General features: G+C 38.6%; 1 protein-coding gene across 1 annotated transcript; it reads right to left on the bottom strand.

Moving 5' to 3' along the window:
- Nucleotides 1-9431: 9431 nt before the first annotated feature.
- LOC139220195 (stonustoxin subunit beta-like) lies at nt 9432-10857 on the bottom strand. Its single transcript, XM_070852263.1, has 4 exons — nt 10806-10857; nt 10203-10265; nt 9948-10090; nt 9432-9866 (listed from the first exon to the last, which is right to left on the bottom strand). The coding sequence occupies exons 1-4, from the start codon at nt 10855-10857 to the stop codon at nt 9432-9434; spliced, it is 693 nt and encodes a 230-aa protein (XP_070708364.1).
- Between the last annotated feature and the right edge of the window lie 2816 nt (nt 10858-13673).

Below are 13673 nucleotides of genomic sequence, written 5' to 3'. Positions count from 1 at the left end.
ATACGACACCGAATGTGCTAAACTGGCTGTAGAAGTAAATCCCGGAAAATGTGAACATGGACGACTAAGTATTAGGAGGTTTATTCAGTATACTGTCTGTTGCTTGACACTCAAGATTGAAATGAATAATCTGATCAGACATTTGGTAGATTTAGATAAACATTGCATATCATTTGCAGCCATTAAAGCCATTGAAACCAAAAAAGTTTTTTTGGACTCTGTCCAAAGCCTACAAAACAACCCATTTATATCTTGTGTGTAATCCATATAAAAGACAAACTGCAACAATAGCAATTCACTGTTTCATAGGGGGTCATGTTTTTTGGGAGCAGTAATTTCCTAGAATCTGTAGCACTAAGACAGTCGAAAGCAAGACTTACTGTACATAGAAAGCCAGTAACAGTGTGCTTTTATACCCTATGCAGTGGAGTCTGCCTCCTGTTTCCTGGCATCTCGTGGTGAAGATTCAAGGCGTTGCCACGTCTTCATTACCTGTCGTCATCTGTTCTGTCATTTATCAGAAACATGCAAACGTCAACGGTCAGAGCCACGGTGGAGACATGCCCCCTGCTGCTGGGATCAAAGTGCAAATCTGGGAAAGGGGCAGGCATGTCGGTCTACAGGGACCCCCAGATGGATGTATCTATAGCTGAAGTGGACGGAATTTAAAAGAACAGTGATGAAGAGCAAAAAAAGAGCAAGAGTGACATGAGGGAGAGGGTGGGTGGAGCTTTGAGGCCACTGCTCATAACGTGACACACAGGCTGTTGACTTAATTACTTCACACCCTCAGGCTATCCCTAAATATGACTGTACCTGTTATGCTGAGGTTATATATGAAATATAACTACGTGTATTTACTCCTTGGTACTGTGCTTATATATTTTAAAGGTTACCTTAATTGAGTATTTCCATTTTATACAGCTTCATAATTGTTCACTAAATTTCAGATGGAAATATTTTTTACTCCACTACATTTATTTGATCATTACAGCCACTAGTAACAGCTAACAGCTTATGATGAATTATTGCAGATGAAACTTACCAACAGTAAATAGGTAGATAGGTGTAGACGAACTATGGCTTTTGATACCCTGCCATGTCTGTGTATGAAGCTAGAGCGAGGAGGGGAAGACTGACAGCAAGGGGGAAACGGCTAACCTGTCTATCTCCATCATTAAAAGCCACTCCCAAAATCAGCTTAGCTTTAGAGCTTCAGAGGCACCGTCAGGTACTGTCAGGCAGGCGAGCTTGGCAAGGCTCCCTGTCTTCATGCTAAGCTAAGCTAATCACCTGCTGGCTCCAACATCATGTTTGGTGTACAAGCATGATAGCGGCGTTCAGCCTCTCATTCTCAAATAAGAAGTTTATTTTTCCTAAAATGTACTATTCCCTAACAAGCTAACATAAAGTGCATTTGTACAGTGATAGCGACAGGGCAGTGAAGTGGTGAACAGTAACCACATAAATGACAAATAAGGAGCATGGTAATGTGTGTGTGTGTGCGTGTGTGTGAGTGCGTGCACGTACACATGCTGTGTGATATGTGCATGACTGTGTGTTGGCAAAGAAAAAGAGACAGATGGGGGAGGGCAGCACGTATATTAAGTTTCTCAGAGATCACTTTGAGCAGTTTAACTTCTCAAAAATATTTTAGATAGTGATGAGATTAAAATTCATTGGCAACATGAAAATAACCCTTCCCCAGTCAGCATCTTGTGTGTGTAATGTGATTAGTCAATGATTAGTCCAGAATCTGGGAGGATACAGTTTAATGGAGAGTTTGCAAGTACAAATTTAAATTGAATTTAAAAGAAAATTTGCTTTGCGTGGAAAGGATCCTAGCTGATTTAGTATTTTCAAAAGAATTGCTGAAATGTCCAATTCAGGCCTTTAGCGTTTAACTGAAAAACTGATTAAACCCAGAAGACGGTGGCAGAAGTACAGTATACATACTGAATTAGCAGCCTGGGGATGCTCACTTACATTACTTCTCTCTAGTCCCTGAGTTTTCTTTACTTTTTAATCATAAATTTTTCCCTTTTACACAAGGTTGATCTAAACACTGTAGGATTTATTACCAACATTTTAAGTGACAGATTCTGGTGCCTCTTTTTATCTGCTGTCTCTGCCTTGGGTTGTGTATATTCCCCCACTCCTATAAGAGTGATCCTACTATCCATATTCATGACTGCCACAACAAATACTTTGGCAGGCATTTTATCAACTTTGTAGATGATTCTGGCATTTCTGAGCATCTTCCAGGAGGAGACTTTGTGTGCTGTTGGTGACTTTGTGTCATAGTGCAATACATTTTAAAAGTTTACAGCCTGCTTCCAAACCCTCTGAACAATCTGATAGGGGAATTGAATTGGAGGGCAACTGTAAATATCTGGGGACTTTTACTGATAGCAAACTTCAGAGGCACAGAGACAGTCACAGAGACAATTTACAAGGATATGCAGCATGTTTAATAATATAATATTATTATATTATATTATATTATATATATTATATTATTAATATTTCTGTGTTGCAGTTGATGATGGCAGCTTTGTGAGTAACCCCAGTAAGGCTATCTGAAATGCATGAGCGTCAGGTGCTGACAGTTTAACATCTTTTTTGACTTACAGAGGAACCGATATACTTTGGCTGCTCTTTCACTCTGGATGATCTTCAGAGCAGAGGGACCAGTCTCTTATTTATTCCTTCTACAATTAGACGGCTTAATTTAAACATGAAATTCAGCACCTTTGTACTTTACATTAAAGCCTGACCAATTATTGTGCTGTCTGGTGGGCAATATTGGTATATAGGTGGGCAATATGTGTATTATAGTGCTAACATATTAAGTTTTTTTCTGTGCTTTAAGTCTGGTTTTATTGTTTGTATTATTTGTTTATAGTGTGATTTATAAATGCTCTCTGCAAACCCTATTTCCCTTACGGCGCAACATTTAAGCTAGCATTAGTGAGCTATAATGGTTTTATGTTCAAATTCCAAGTATTCATATAATAAACATCTTGCCATGACTAAAGGGAGATTCCCTCTACATTTAATAACATTTTAATCAGATTTTCTACTGCTTTCCCCAATATTTTCCACAGTCCTCTGGATTATAAGTGCTGAAATGATTTCAAATTAGACTTAATTTTCTATCTATTTTCTTCTTATGAACAAGTGAATGTAATAATGAATAAAATTGTATGAAAGTTCCCATAATTTACACACACAGTTCAAATAATTCAAATTTAAAAAAAAGAAAAAGCATATTTTCTAGCTGTGGTACTCATTCTCAGTTATTGTGTGACACCATGGCGCCATCTTGTGGGCATAAGAAAAAGTTCCATCTAATTAACTGAGGACGAATCTTATTTTACTTCATGCCTCTGCTGAGGTTAATGTCCTCATTAAAATAATTATTTATACACACACAACTTTATATTTTGACTGCGTTTTTAACTAGAGTAGATAGTTTAAGTAGATAGAAACGCACAACACTAATCAACTAAGTGTCAGGTCTCTCTCTTTCTCTCTGATCTACCTACCTATCTATCTATATCTACACTACAATTCAGACAGGAACAGGCAAAGCATCACTTCATTAAAACATTACACTGACACTTTTCATGCATCAAGAAAGTATTTAATATGTGGGTCTGTTTTTTGACTTGTTTTGCTTTGTCAAAATGAATTTGAATTAAAACATGACTTCAAGTAGTGCCCATGATATGGCTCTACCAGACCCCAGAAAGTTTAAAAAAATAAAAAATCTATTTTTTAAGAGTGTTATATAACCAAAGTTTGTATTACACATACAGTGCACAGTACAGTGTGTTGTACGGTGTCCTTGAGTGCCTTGAAAGGCGCCTATAAATAAAATGTATTATTATTATTATTACAGCCAGTGATAGATTGACTCCATTTAAACTGCAGCAGCAACATCACAGCAACTTTAATGTCCAGACAAACAAGTCACAATACACAATATAACCCAAATAATATCACTAGCAATACAGAGACCCACAGCCAGCATGGAATGTGTTAAATACTTCAAATTCATTTGAAATTAATTCTAAATGTTTAATGTTATACAACCAAAGTATACATACTTTACACAGTACATCTAGTGCATTATCAACCCACAGACCCACAGCCAGCATGGAGAGACATTTAACCATCAGCAAAGGAACCACGAGCAAGAGACACACGAAGAAAGACGCTATAGCTAACTCACCTTATGTAATGCATGAAGGCTTACTTGTTCATTAATGGGTTGAGTAAATTCTCCTACTTCTAACCTAAATAGACTATTTTAAAACCCTGAAAAATGCATTGTAACAAAGTGTGACAAAGTGGGTGAGTACTCATTTCTGCTCACCACTTGTTTTCCCTCTGTGTGTTTTTCTTTAATTTAACCAGGCCGGTGTAGCATTAAGGCACTTACTATCCAGGGTTTGTTTATGTCATTAGGTTACAGTTGACATCTAGTGCATGAAAGATTAAAGTAAAAGACAGTCATTTAGTTCAGTTATCCTTTATTAAGTTGCAGGTAAAACATGGTTCAATTGTTCGTTCCTTTGTTTATACTTACCTTTGTTTGTTCTGGCTCACCATGCAGGAGTAGTGTTTGGAAAGGAGGCCGGCCCAGCACTTCCCCAATTTATGGTGTTGGTGATGTCAGCATTACATCATTGGGTCAGACCAAGTGGAGGGTTTTTTTTTCCCCTTTTGACAAATGTTTGTTGGTATTAAAATGCATAAATTGTTGTTTTTGCTTGTTTAGCTTGTGGGGAAATGGGTAAGAAATGTCTAGAAGTTTGTAGTGTGTGCTGTGATTTTTATTTTCAGATTTGTTGCATTCATGGTACAGACTATGTTACCTTGTTACCAAATGGTAGAGCTGAAGCGAGCCAAGGTGGGAATTGAACGCCCTATATAAACAGTAGGTACTTGGATGCCATGGGGAGAGGATGGGTTGACAGAGATGTGACGGCTGTGCTGCCACAGTATAATAGTTCTTTTTTTGAGTAGCTACAGTTTAGTTTTGAAATTATGTTTTTTTGTACATTTTTGTATTGTTTTATAATTTAAATCTAACTTCATGGAGCACTGTAAAATAAAATCACCTCTTTTGCACTCAAGAAGTCTGCTGAGTCTGCCTGCCTACCACCTTCCTTGACCTTTTTGGCCAGACTACTCTACAAATGGTGGCAGTGGTGGTTCCAGGCCAGTAGGAGACGGCAATGCAGAAATCTGTGAGGGACTACTTTACACAAAGCTGAAAATTGGTTCTCACAAGATGCATCACTACAAACATATGATGATCTTATAGAATATGATGCATTGTTTTAAACTTAAACTTAAAATGTAAAATTGGTGTTTGAACTGCTGAAACAGCATTTGTGGATCAAATGACACGTGCATTCATTGACACCGATCAATGTGTGTCTACGGAGGTTTCTTCTTTGGTGGTGGCAACTCAAGTACCTCAGTCTCGACCATAAGAGTAAAGCATGCCCTCTCGTGTAATATTGCTTAACTATGTATGGATTAGTTTAGCTAGCATTACTCGCTGGAATAGTAAACTAGTTTCATTTTATAGGAATGCGTTAAATACTTAAGTTGAAATGACTTAATTTGAAATTAAGTAATTAATTATTTATATTTTTAGAGAAGCAGAGATGACACAAGCAAAATGTTTAATTCTGAGGACAAATGGACCCAAAATGTGAGTGAATTTTAATATATAACGCTGTATCTATTTTGCTGATACACAATAGCTATTGTTAGGCTGTAGGTTGGACCCAACAATAAGAATATCACAGCCTGCTCCCAAGGCCTACTGTAAAGCAGTGGAGTGGGTAGCTATGGGTCTAACTAATACCTGGAAAACAGTCACATGCATAGATACCTATATAATGAAACTTTTAGTTTACTACTCCATCAAATAATGCCAGCTTAACTGCCCTGTAGTTAAGTAATAATACACGAGTATGCTTTGCCAAGTAGAGCTGAGTTGCTCCACTCCACCACTGAGGAATAAGGATGCCTTCAAATGGCACTTGTCAGCTTGTGAGATCACAGAGGCCACGAGGCAAACAATTTAGCTCACTAACAAGCAGGTAACATAATGTTAAATCAGGAAATGTGAGGCCGTTGGGAATATCAACATTTTCCTCAGACATGAAATCACTAATAAAATGTCTACACAACTAAAATTACAATATATGAACTTACCATCCACTGAATAATTAATAAACTTAAATGGCCTCCGTCAACAACACATTATAACTTGGGGCTTTCCGAAAAGTTCCAAGTCATGAATACCACAAGAGAGCAGTGTTCAGATGGACTCTAATGGTTAACACAGTAAACTTGACCGCATTTAAAGCCACCACAAATTTTAGTAGCCACTCCACCACCGAAGAAGAAACCTCAGTAGACACAATCAATGAGAAATGATTCAATTGGACTTGAGTCCAGACAGCCTGACAGCTACGATCACTGAGTGAGACCAAATTAACCATAGAATATGGTGTGGTAATTCCACAATATGGTGCGGTATTGTATGGTAATGCATGGTATGGTACAGTATTCTACCGTAATATATAGTAAGGTATGGCATTCTATGGTAATCTATGGTATTTTATAGTATGGCATCATATTCTGTGGTAATCTATGGCACTCTAGGGTATGTTACGGTATTATACGGTAATCTTTTATATCCTACTGTATGGCCTGGTATTCTATGGTATGGTACGGTATTGTATGGTATGGTATGGTATTCTATGGTAATTTATGGTAATGTATAGTATTCTATAGCTCTACAGTAGTCTATAGTATTCTACGGTATGGTCCGGTATTCTATGGTACTTTATGGTATGGTACAGATTTCCACGGTAGTCTATGGTATGGTACTGTATTCTACGGTCATCTGTGGTATTCTGTGGTATTCTATGGTATGGTATGTACTATGGTACAGTATTGTAACATAGTATGGTGACTGGGGAGGTAACATGAGAGCTGAGAACACCAGGCGGCTGGACTAGCTGGTTAATAAGGCTGCTCAGTGCTGGGCAGGAGTCTGGATTCACTGGGGATGGTGGTGGAGAGACACACACAGAGTAAGCAGCAGACCACCATGGACAATGTCACCAGACAGAGGAGCAGCCGCAGTGGACGGCTCCTCTGAAGACTGAGCGGTACAGAGGATCCTTTGTCCCCATGCAGAGCCATCAGAATGTACAACACCTCAGTTGAGAGCAGTGGCTCATGACTCACCCACTCTCTCTCTCTCTCTTTGTTTCCAGACGCCCCTCTGGACAATGTGCAATAGTGCCTTTTTTTTATACTCTACCTCAGCTCACTCACTGACTTCACTGTCTCTCTGACTTTATGACTTTTATTATTTAATGAGTGGCATTGTATGGCATTCTATGGTATGGTACGTTTTCTATGGTAATGTGTGATATTTTACGGTATTCTATGGTAATGTATGGTATTGTGTGGCATCTATGGCATGGTATAGTAATCTGCGGTATTGTATAGTATTTATTTACATTATTTGCTATAATTTGGTTTTTAATCGAAAAATTAGTTAAGTAGCTTTGCAATTTGTCTCCGCAAACTACAAAATATATGCATAACATACACAACATTTAATCAGCCGCTCACTGCTGAAACTAGCACAGAACACAATGAAACACTAATGTTTTATGGTACAATATTAATTAAGCTTCATACTGAAAGAGCAGCTTTATTGGTCATTATTGATGGATTGTGTTGTAGGAAATTGCATTTTCAGGTGTTAATTAAATGAAAATTCCTTCCTGATCACTAATCATGCACCCCCACTTTGAACTATAATTAGGCGCCCATGTACAGGGGGGTCCAGAGCTGTTGCCACAATTTGTTGTTACGAAGATAAGAGCCTGTGGGGGGAGACAAAGACAACGATGTCCTTATCCAGAGGCTGAGTTTGACCACATCTCAGCCAGAGGGCAGCAAAACGGCCAGAGAAGTGGCTTATTTGAGTGTTTGTGCTGGATGTCAGCTTTCAGAGGGACATTCAGGTTGCCACTGTGACAAGTTGTAACTTACAGTATGAAGACTCAGTGTATGTTGTGCCTGAGAACACTATCATATCTAAAATCTATAATATCCTGTGTGTGTTATCATTTACTTCCAGTCCCTTGTATAGGCTACAGTAGTTCATCTGTGTCCCCAGGATGTGGAAAATTGTCTTTACTGATCACTTCACTTACAACATGATGAAAAACTGACTCTGAATTCTGAATTTAGCATTGTGTTTAATCCTCCATCTTCTGTTTTATATTTCACCAACTCCCCTCCATCCATTCACCCTCATTGGCCCTATTTGTGTGCACACATGTGATCTTGTTTATTGCTTCCCAGGATCTGCTTTCATGTCACCAGTCTAATCCTCTGGCTCCCCTGCACAGTGTTAACAGGGGAAGGTGAAGAATGAAAGATCCAGAGCAGCTGAAGGTATGGTACAGTGCAGTTTGAATGCCTCACATGACATTGATGGATTAATGTTCCTTTGCTGTAAGCTTATATTTATAAATCATGACTTACCGCCTGAGGATTACGCAAAGCAAGGCAGCTCCCCCCCCAAAAAAAGAAAAGAAAAAACATCTACTTTGTCCTCTCTTTAAAAGAATTAGCATAAAAACTTGACAGGCTGTTGATCATTAGAAAGCTTGCATTTCTTTTATTCTCTTAAATACAGTTGCAGATATAGTATAAATATTCTCTCAGGTGGTGGGTCTTTGATGTATTTGGGATGCTGCAATTGCTCTCAGCACCAGCTAAAGCTAAAGGGTTTGCAGATGCTGAGGTTACTCTAGACTTTTGCATGTGCATCTGTATGTGCAAAAGTTCAGTGAGAATAAAATTTCTTGCAATGAGGTTCCATTGAGTACACAGGTTTATTCTGATAAGTGCTTTGTAAATTAAATCAATTTCACATTAAACATTGATTATGTCAGTTACAAACAAAGTTATACAGTAGTCTGATTCAAAACAACATGACACTGAGCAACTATACATTTAATTTTCTATCATTTCAAGACATAAGGCAACACAAAATCATATTATAAAAGTGTGTGTGTGTGTGTGTGTGTATGTGTATATATATATATATATATATATATATATATATATATATATATATATACACACATCACTAAACAATATTTTACATTCAAAATGAACACAGTAAAGATACACGAACACAAACAAATAGCAGCTTGTTGATAAATGTGCATTTTTAAATACAAAGATATTGATTTTGAATAGTCCTATGCATTTTTCACTATCTTAGCTCCCAGTTTTAAACATGGATTGTAAATTGGGTTGAAATGGAAATGTAAGAAAATGGAAATGGAAAACACACACACTTTTCTCTACTCCTCTTTTTTAACCAAGAGACAGGATGATTTTTGTCCTACCCAGAAACCTGCCAACATCCTCCCCTTGAAGGAGCTCTTAATCTGCTGCAGCAGTCTGATATCCCTTCTGCCTCCCTCTCCCTCTCCCTCTCCCTCCTTCTCTTCTTCAACTGCATAAAAGTTGATGACACCAGCTGGATGGTCAAGATAAATCCCGATGGTGGTGCACTGAGGAATATCCCAGATTTCCGTATTAATGCCATTGAACCACACCTGGTAGTGGGATCCACCCCACCCAAGGCCCCAGGACTGTTCATTCTCTCCCAGTCCACAGGGTCCATCGCTTCCCCTCCTCCCTGCCCCTTCGTAGGCGACTCCGACGACTACCCATCCAGAATACTTCACTTCCCAGTAAGCTCGGAAGCCCAGGATGCCTTCTTTGCAGAGAACCTTTCAGAGAAATCAAGAGGATGACATTAGTTGAGGATGAGAAAACGTGTTTTAGATCTGGATTTGTTGTTAAAAATCTACCTGGGGGACATGCTCATATCTCTCTACTCTGTCCAGGACGGGACAGGTGACATCATCAGTCATGCGTGACACCTTTGATCCCCCCTCTGTGATCCACAGCATCTTGTTGGCTGTCTTGTCATCCAGGGAAAGGTTGATCCAGTCTGTGGGATGTGGAAGATTTGAGCCATGACGATCAACAAAAAAACTCTATTATGAGAGTGAGTAGCAAAGTTTGGCAGAATAATGTGAACAAATTTAAAGGCTTGTTCTTACATTTCAGTAGATCAGCTCTGCATGTGGGCTCGGGGATCGTGGGATCGTAGTGTGGAATATTTTCTGAGTGACGAGTGTTGTGGGTAGATGATTATGAGATGATAACAAGATGATACAGTAGCAGGCAAAAGCTGAGGTGATGTGTTAAAGATAAGTTCCAACAAACCTTTTAACAGCTAACAGTTATCTCCTTAAAACAGTGAGTAATATATTTTCCATTTACTTAAAAGTCTTACCTGTTGGAGAAACTGCATCTTTTTTTGATTTTGTCCCTGCAGATATAAAAAAGCAACTGGTCTGTATTTATCAGATACTTTGGTTACAATATAAGAACATTTCATTCTAACAATATATAAAATCTGCTCAGAAAAACATAGTCAGTCCTTTAGTTTGACAACTGCTCAAACTGTAAAAGTAAACCTCTCTGCTCTAATCTCTAAAAAAAACTAAACTAATACTAAAATTTAAAAAGTAGTATGCATTCTGACTCAATAAAAAAATCCTGATAAACTTTCTGTGGCACTTATTGTACTCCATGCTGATGAAACTGTAGTATTCTACATTATAAGGCACTGCTGAGGACCCGAAAGGGAGTTTACTCACCAAGTCTGCCGGTTGCAGGCATGATTCTCTTATTGGGGGTGCTGGTTGGCATATTTATCGCTTCTTGCAGTGTTGAGGCTTCCGAAATGTTGACGTCTGTCGCAAACGGCTTCTTTATATCCCCCCAGGAAAGGGGGTATTAAAGGTTTTGGGGCGCCCCTGGGAGTCCCTAAGACAAATTTTGGCAAGGTATGTAGAGATAATGAGCTCACTAATGGGCGTACCACAGAGCCTGCCAAACCAAGACATGCACGTCAGTGTCAACACCTGACCCGCTGACCCAGATTTATCTTAGTAGTCCTGAATTTGCTTATTCAATCAATTTATCCTGTCGTTGCTTTGTAATCAAACACACATCTTGGAAATTGATACCTTCCTACCCACAGGAATGCGATCACCCTGTACAGAACAAAGCAGTTTCAACAGACTGGTAAACAGAACTTTATGGCACTTTGAAATGGTGATGAAGAGGAGAGAAACCTGGTGAAGAGCACTTCAAGATAAAGACATAAATATAAGTAATAGTATAGGTAATACATATGGTATCCACATTTCTTGAGGTAGATTTTGAATCTTTAATGTCCGCGTTTAGACACCAAAGGAAATGCTTCTATCATACCATGAGCCACCCATCAGTACATCACCATTATAACATGAGAGATGTCATTTTTCTCACATTTAAGAATTGTATTTCAGGTTTATATTGATTTTAGCAGAAGTACATTGGTAGAGTGTGTAATTTCACATTAGTCACAGATCATCCCACCCATTAAGCTGTTCACACATTCAGACTCTCTGAAATGCTTAAAACTTGAGTCATGACCTTGACCATCCAGAGCAGCCACTGAACAGTTTCACAGCTCTACCTTTTGGCAGACGTTACTTATCTGTCAACAGAGTTTTTAAAGCGCAGTGCCTCTGGTTTCTGGTCGTCCTATGAGAGGAGAATTGCAAGAACTCAGATAAGTACACATGCAAACCCCATGTCCCGCTCTACTTCAAAATACTTCAAATAAATCCCATTGGGCAGCGTAGGATGGTTCCAGCTCTGGTATGCACTGTTTAATATGTCGGTTGCACTACAATCAGTGACCCAGTCAGTTGTCTGCTTGGGCAGGCAGGAACACAAGAAGTACATGACAGCCTTGACTAGAGGTTTGGCAGGGTGCCGGATCCATAAACACCTCAGGCACGCAGCCCACAGGGGAGAGCGTACCACAAGAAAGGGTTTACGACCAGCGACATGCTTTTTCTTTTAACCCAGGCTGTGTGCATTAGGGCGTTTGTGGTAAATGGTTGATGTGATAATGCAGGTCATGAGCGTAGCTAAGGCTGGTATGATGAACCGAGGAACCCCCAGTCAAGTGACTCGCAGTTGTCTGGGTATTTAGGTTAGACTGGGCTGTGTTTATATAAACTGAATGCATGTGGATTTTGCTTGATGCTTACCCTACATTTAAATGTAGGACAATCAGTTGTTATTTAATAGGATATATTTAATTGAATTATTAATGCCTATACTATCATGATGTCAGTGTCCTGTTTATACTTTGCTATTTCTTCAATAAATTTAAATGATTTGACTATTTTGTGTGTGTGTGCAAATATGTACTGTTCTATAGATGTTTGTTTTATTGTGAAACTAATTTAAAAACTGCAAATTAAGTTAATATATTCTATAAATTGTATATATGTAGAAAGATTGTACTTGATTGTGATCATTTTATTAAATAATGATTTCAAATGTTTTGTTTCATGTTTATGTGGAAAAAACTTCTTGATTAACTCACAATACAATAAGTATCAAGAAAAGTTAAACCTAAAATATAACAAAACTTCATATGTGCTTGAGCTAATCTTAGGGTATTTACAGCATATGCATATACATATACATATTACAGTATATACAGCTGTATCAGTTATAGCTTGACAAAAATAATTAGACCTTATAGACATTTTGAGGAATAAATAGATTCTGATTATTTCTGATTGTTTTTTCCCGCATTTAACATTTATGAAAGGAGAACTATATAAGTCTTAATGCTGCAAAAGAAGTATTGACACATCCACTAATATAGAGTGTATGTTGACTTGTTACATGTTTAAATTGTGTACGTACACATTCATTCATACACATTCATACTTTAACTGTACAATATGTTATACATCTGCACCTGTTGGACCTCACATAGTGTGTGTGTGTGTGTGTGTGTGTGTGTGTGTGTGTGCGTGCATGTGTGTGTGTGTGTTTGCATACACCAATCACCCCATCCGCCATCAATGCATCAATGCTGTCACTGTGCAATGTGGCAAGATCACTGGTAGTGATGTGAGGGGTGGGCGGGGCGGGGTTTACTTGGCACTGGGGGGTGCTCTACAGACATCTAGCATCCATCTAACCTTTTTAAGGAAAAACATAAATACACAGCTCCGATTACAAGCCTCTTGCCTGCCCCCCTTCCTATTGGCAAGTTTATCACATGTTTATGTCCACGCCACTGGCGCTGATTCCTTCACCTCTGTCCTGCATTAAAGGTATATAAGAGTGGCGTTAAGCTGTCACACAGTGGATCCAACAGAGACTCATCACACTCTGAGAGACCAGTGACATCACGCTGAGACAACCTCACTGCAGCACCTTAATCAGCCTGTATCAAGATGCCCACCGCCACCAGAATCCTTTCTGACACACGGAAGTCAGATAAAGGTGAACTTTATTTTCTGCATTTAACACAATATAGAATAATTGTTTAAAACATCCATCTAAATTTTCGAGAGTACTTCAAAGCTCATCTGCTTCTCTGTCTTTAAACAATATTGCAGCATATATTAGTTGGCACATCTAATACAGAAATCATTATCAGTAAT

This window comes from Pempheris klunzingeri, chromosome 20 (assembly GCF_042242105.1).
Source record: "Pempheris klunzingeri isolate RE-2024b chromosome 20, fPemKlu1.hap1, whole genome shotgun sequence".
NCBI classification, from domain to species: Eukaryota; Metazoa; Chordata; class Actinopteri; order Acropomatiformes; family Pempheridae; genus Pempheris; species Pempheris klunzingeri.
This window is presented reverse-complemented; position numbering and strand designations above follow the sequence as displayed.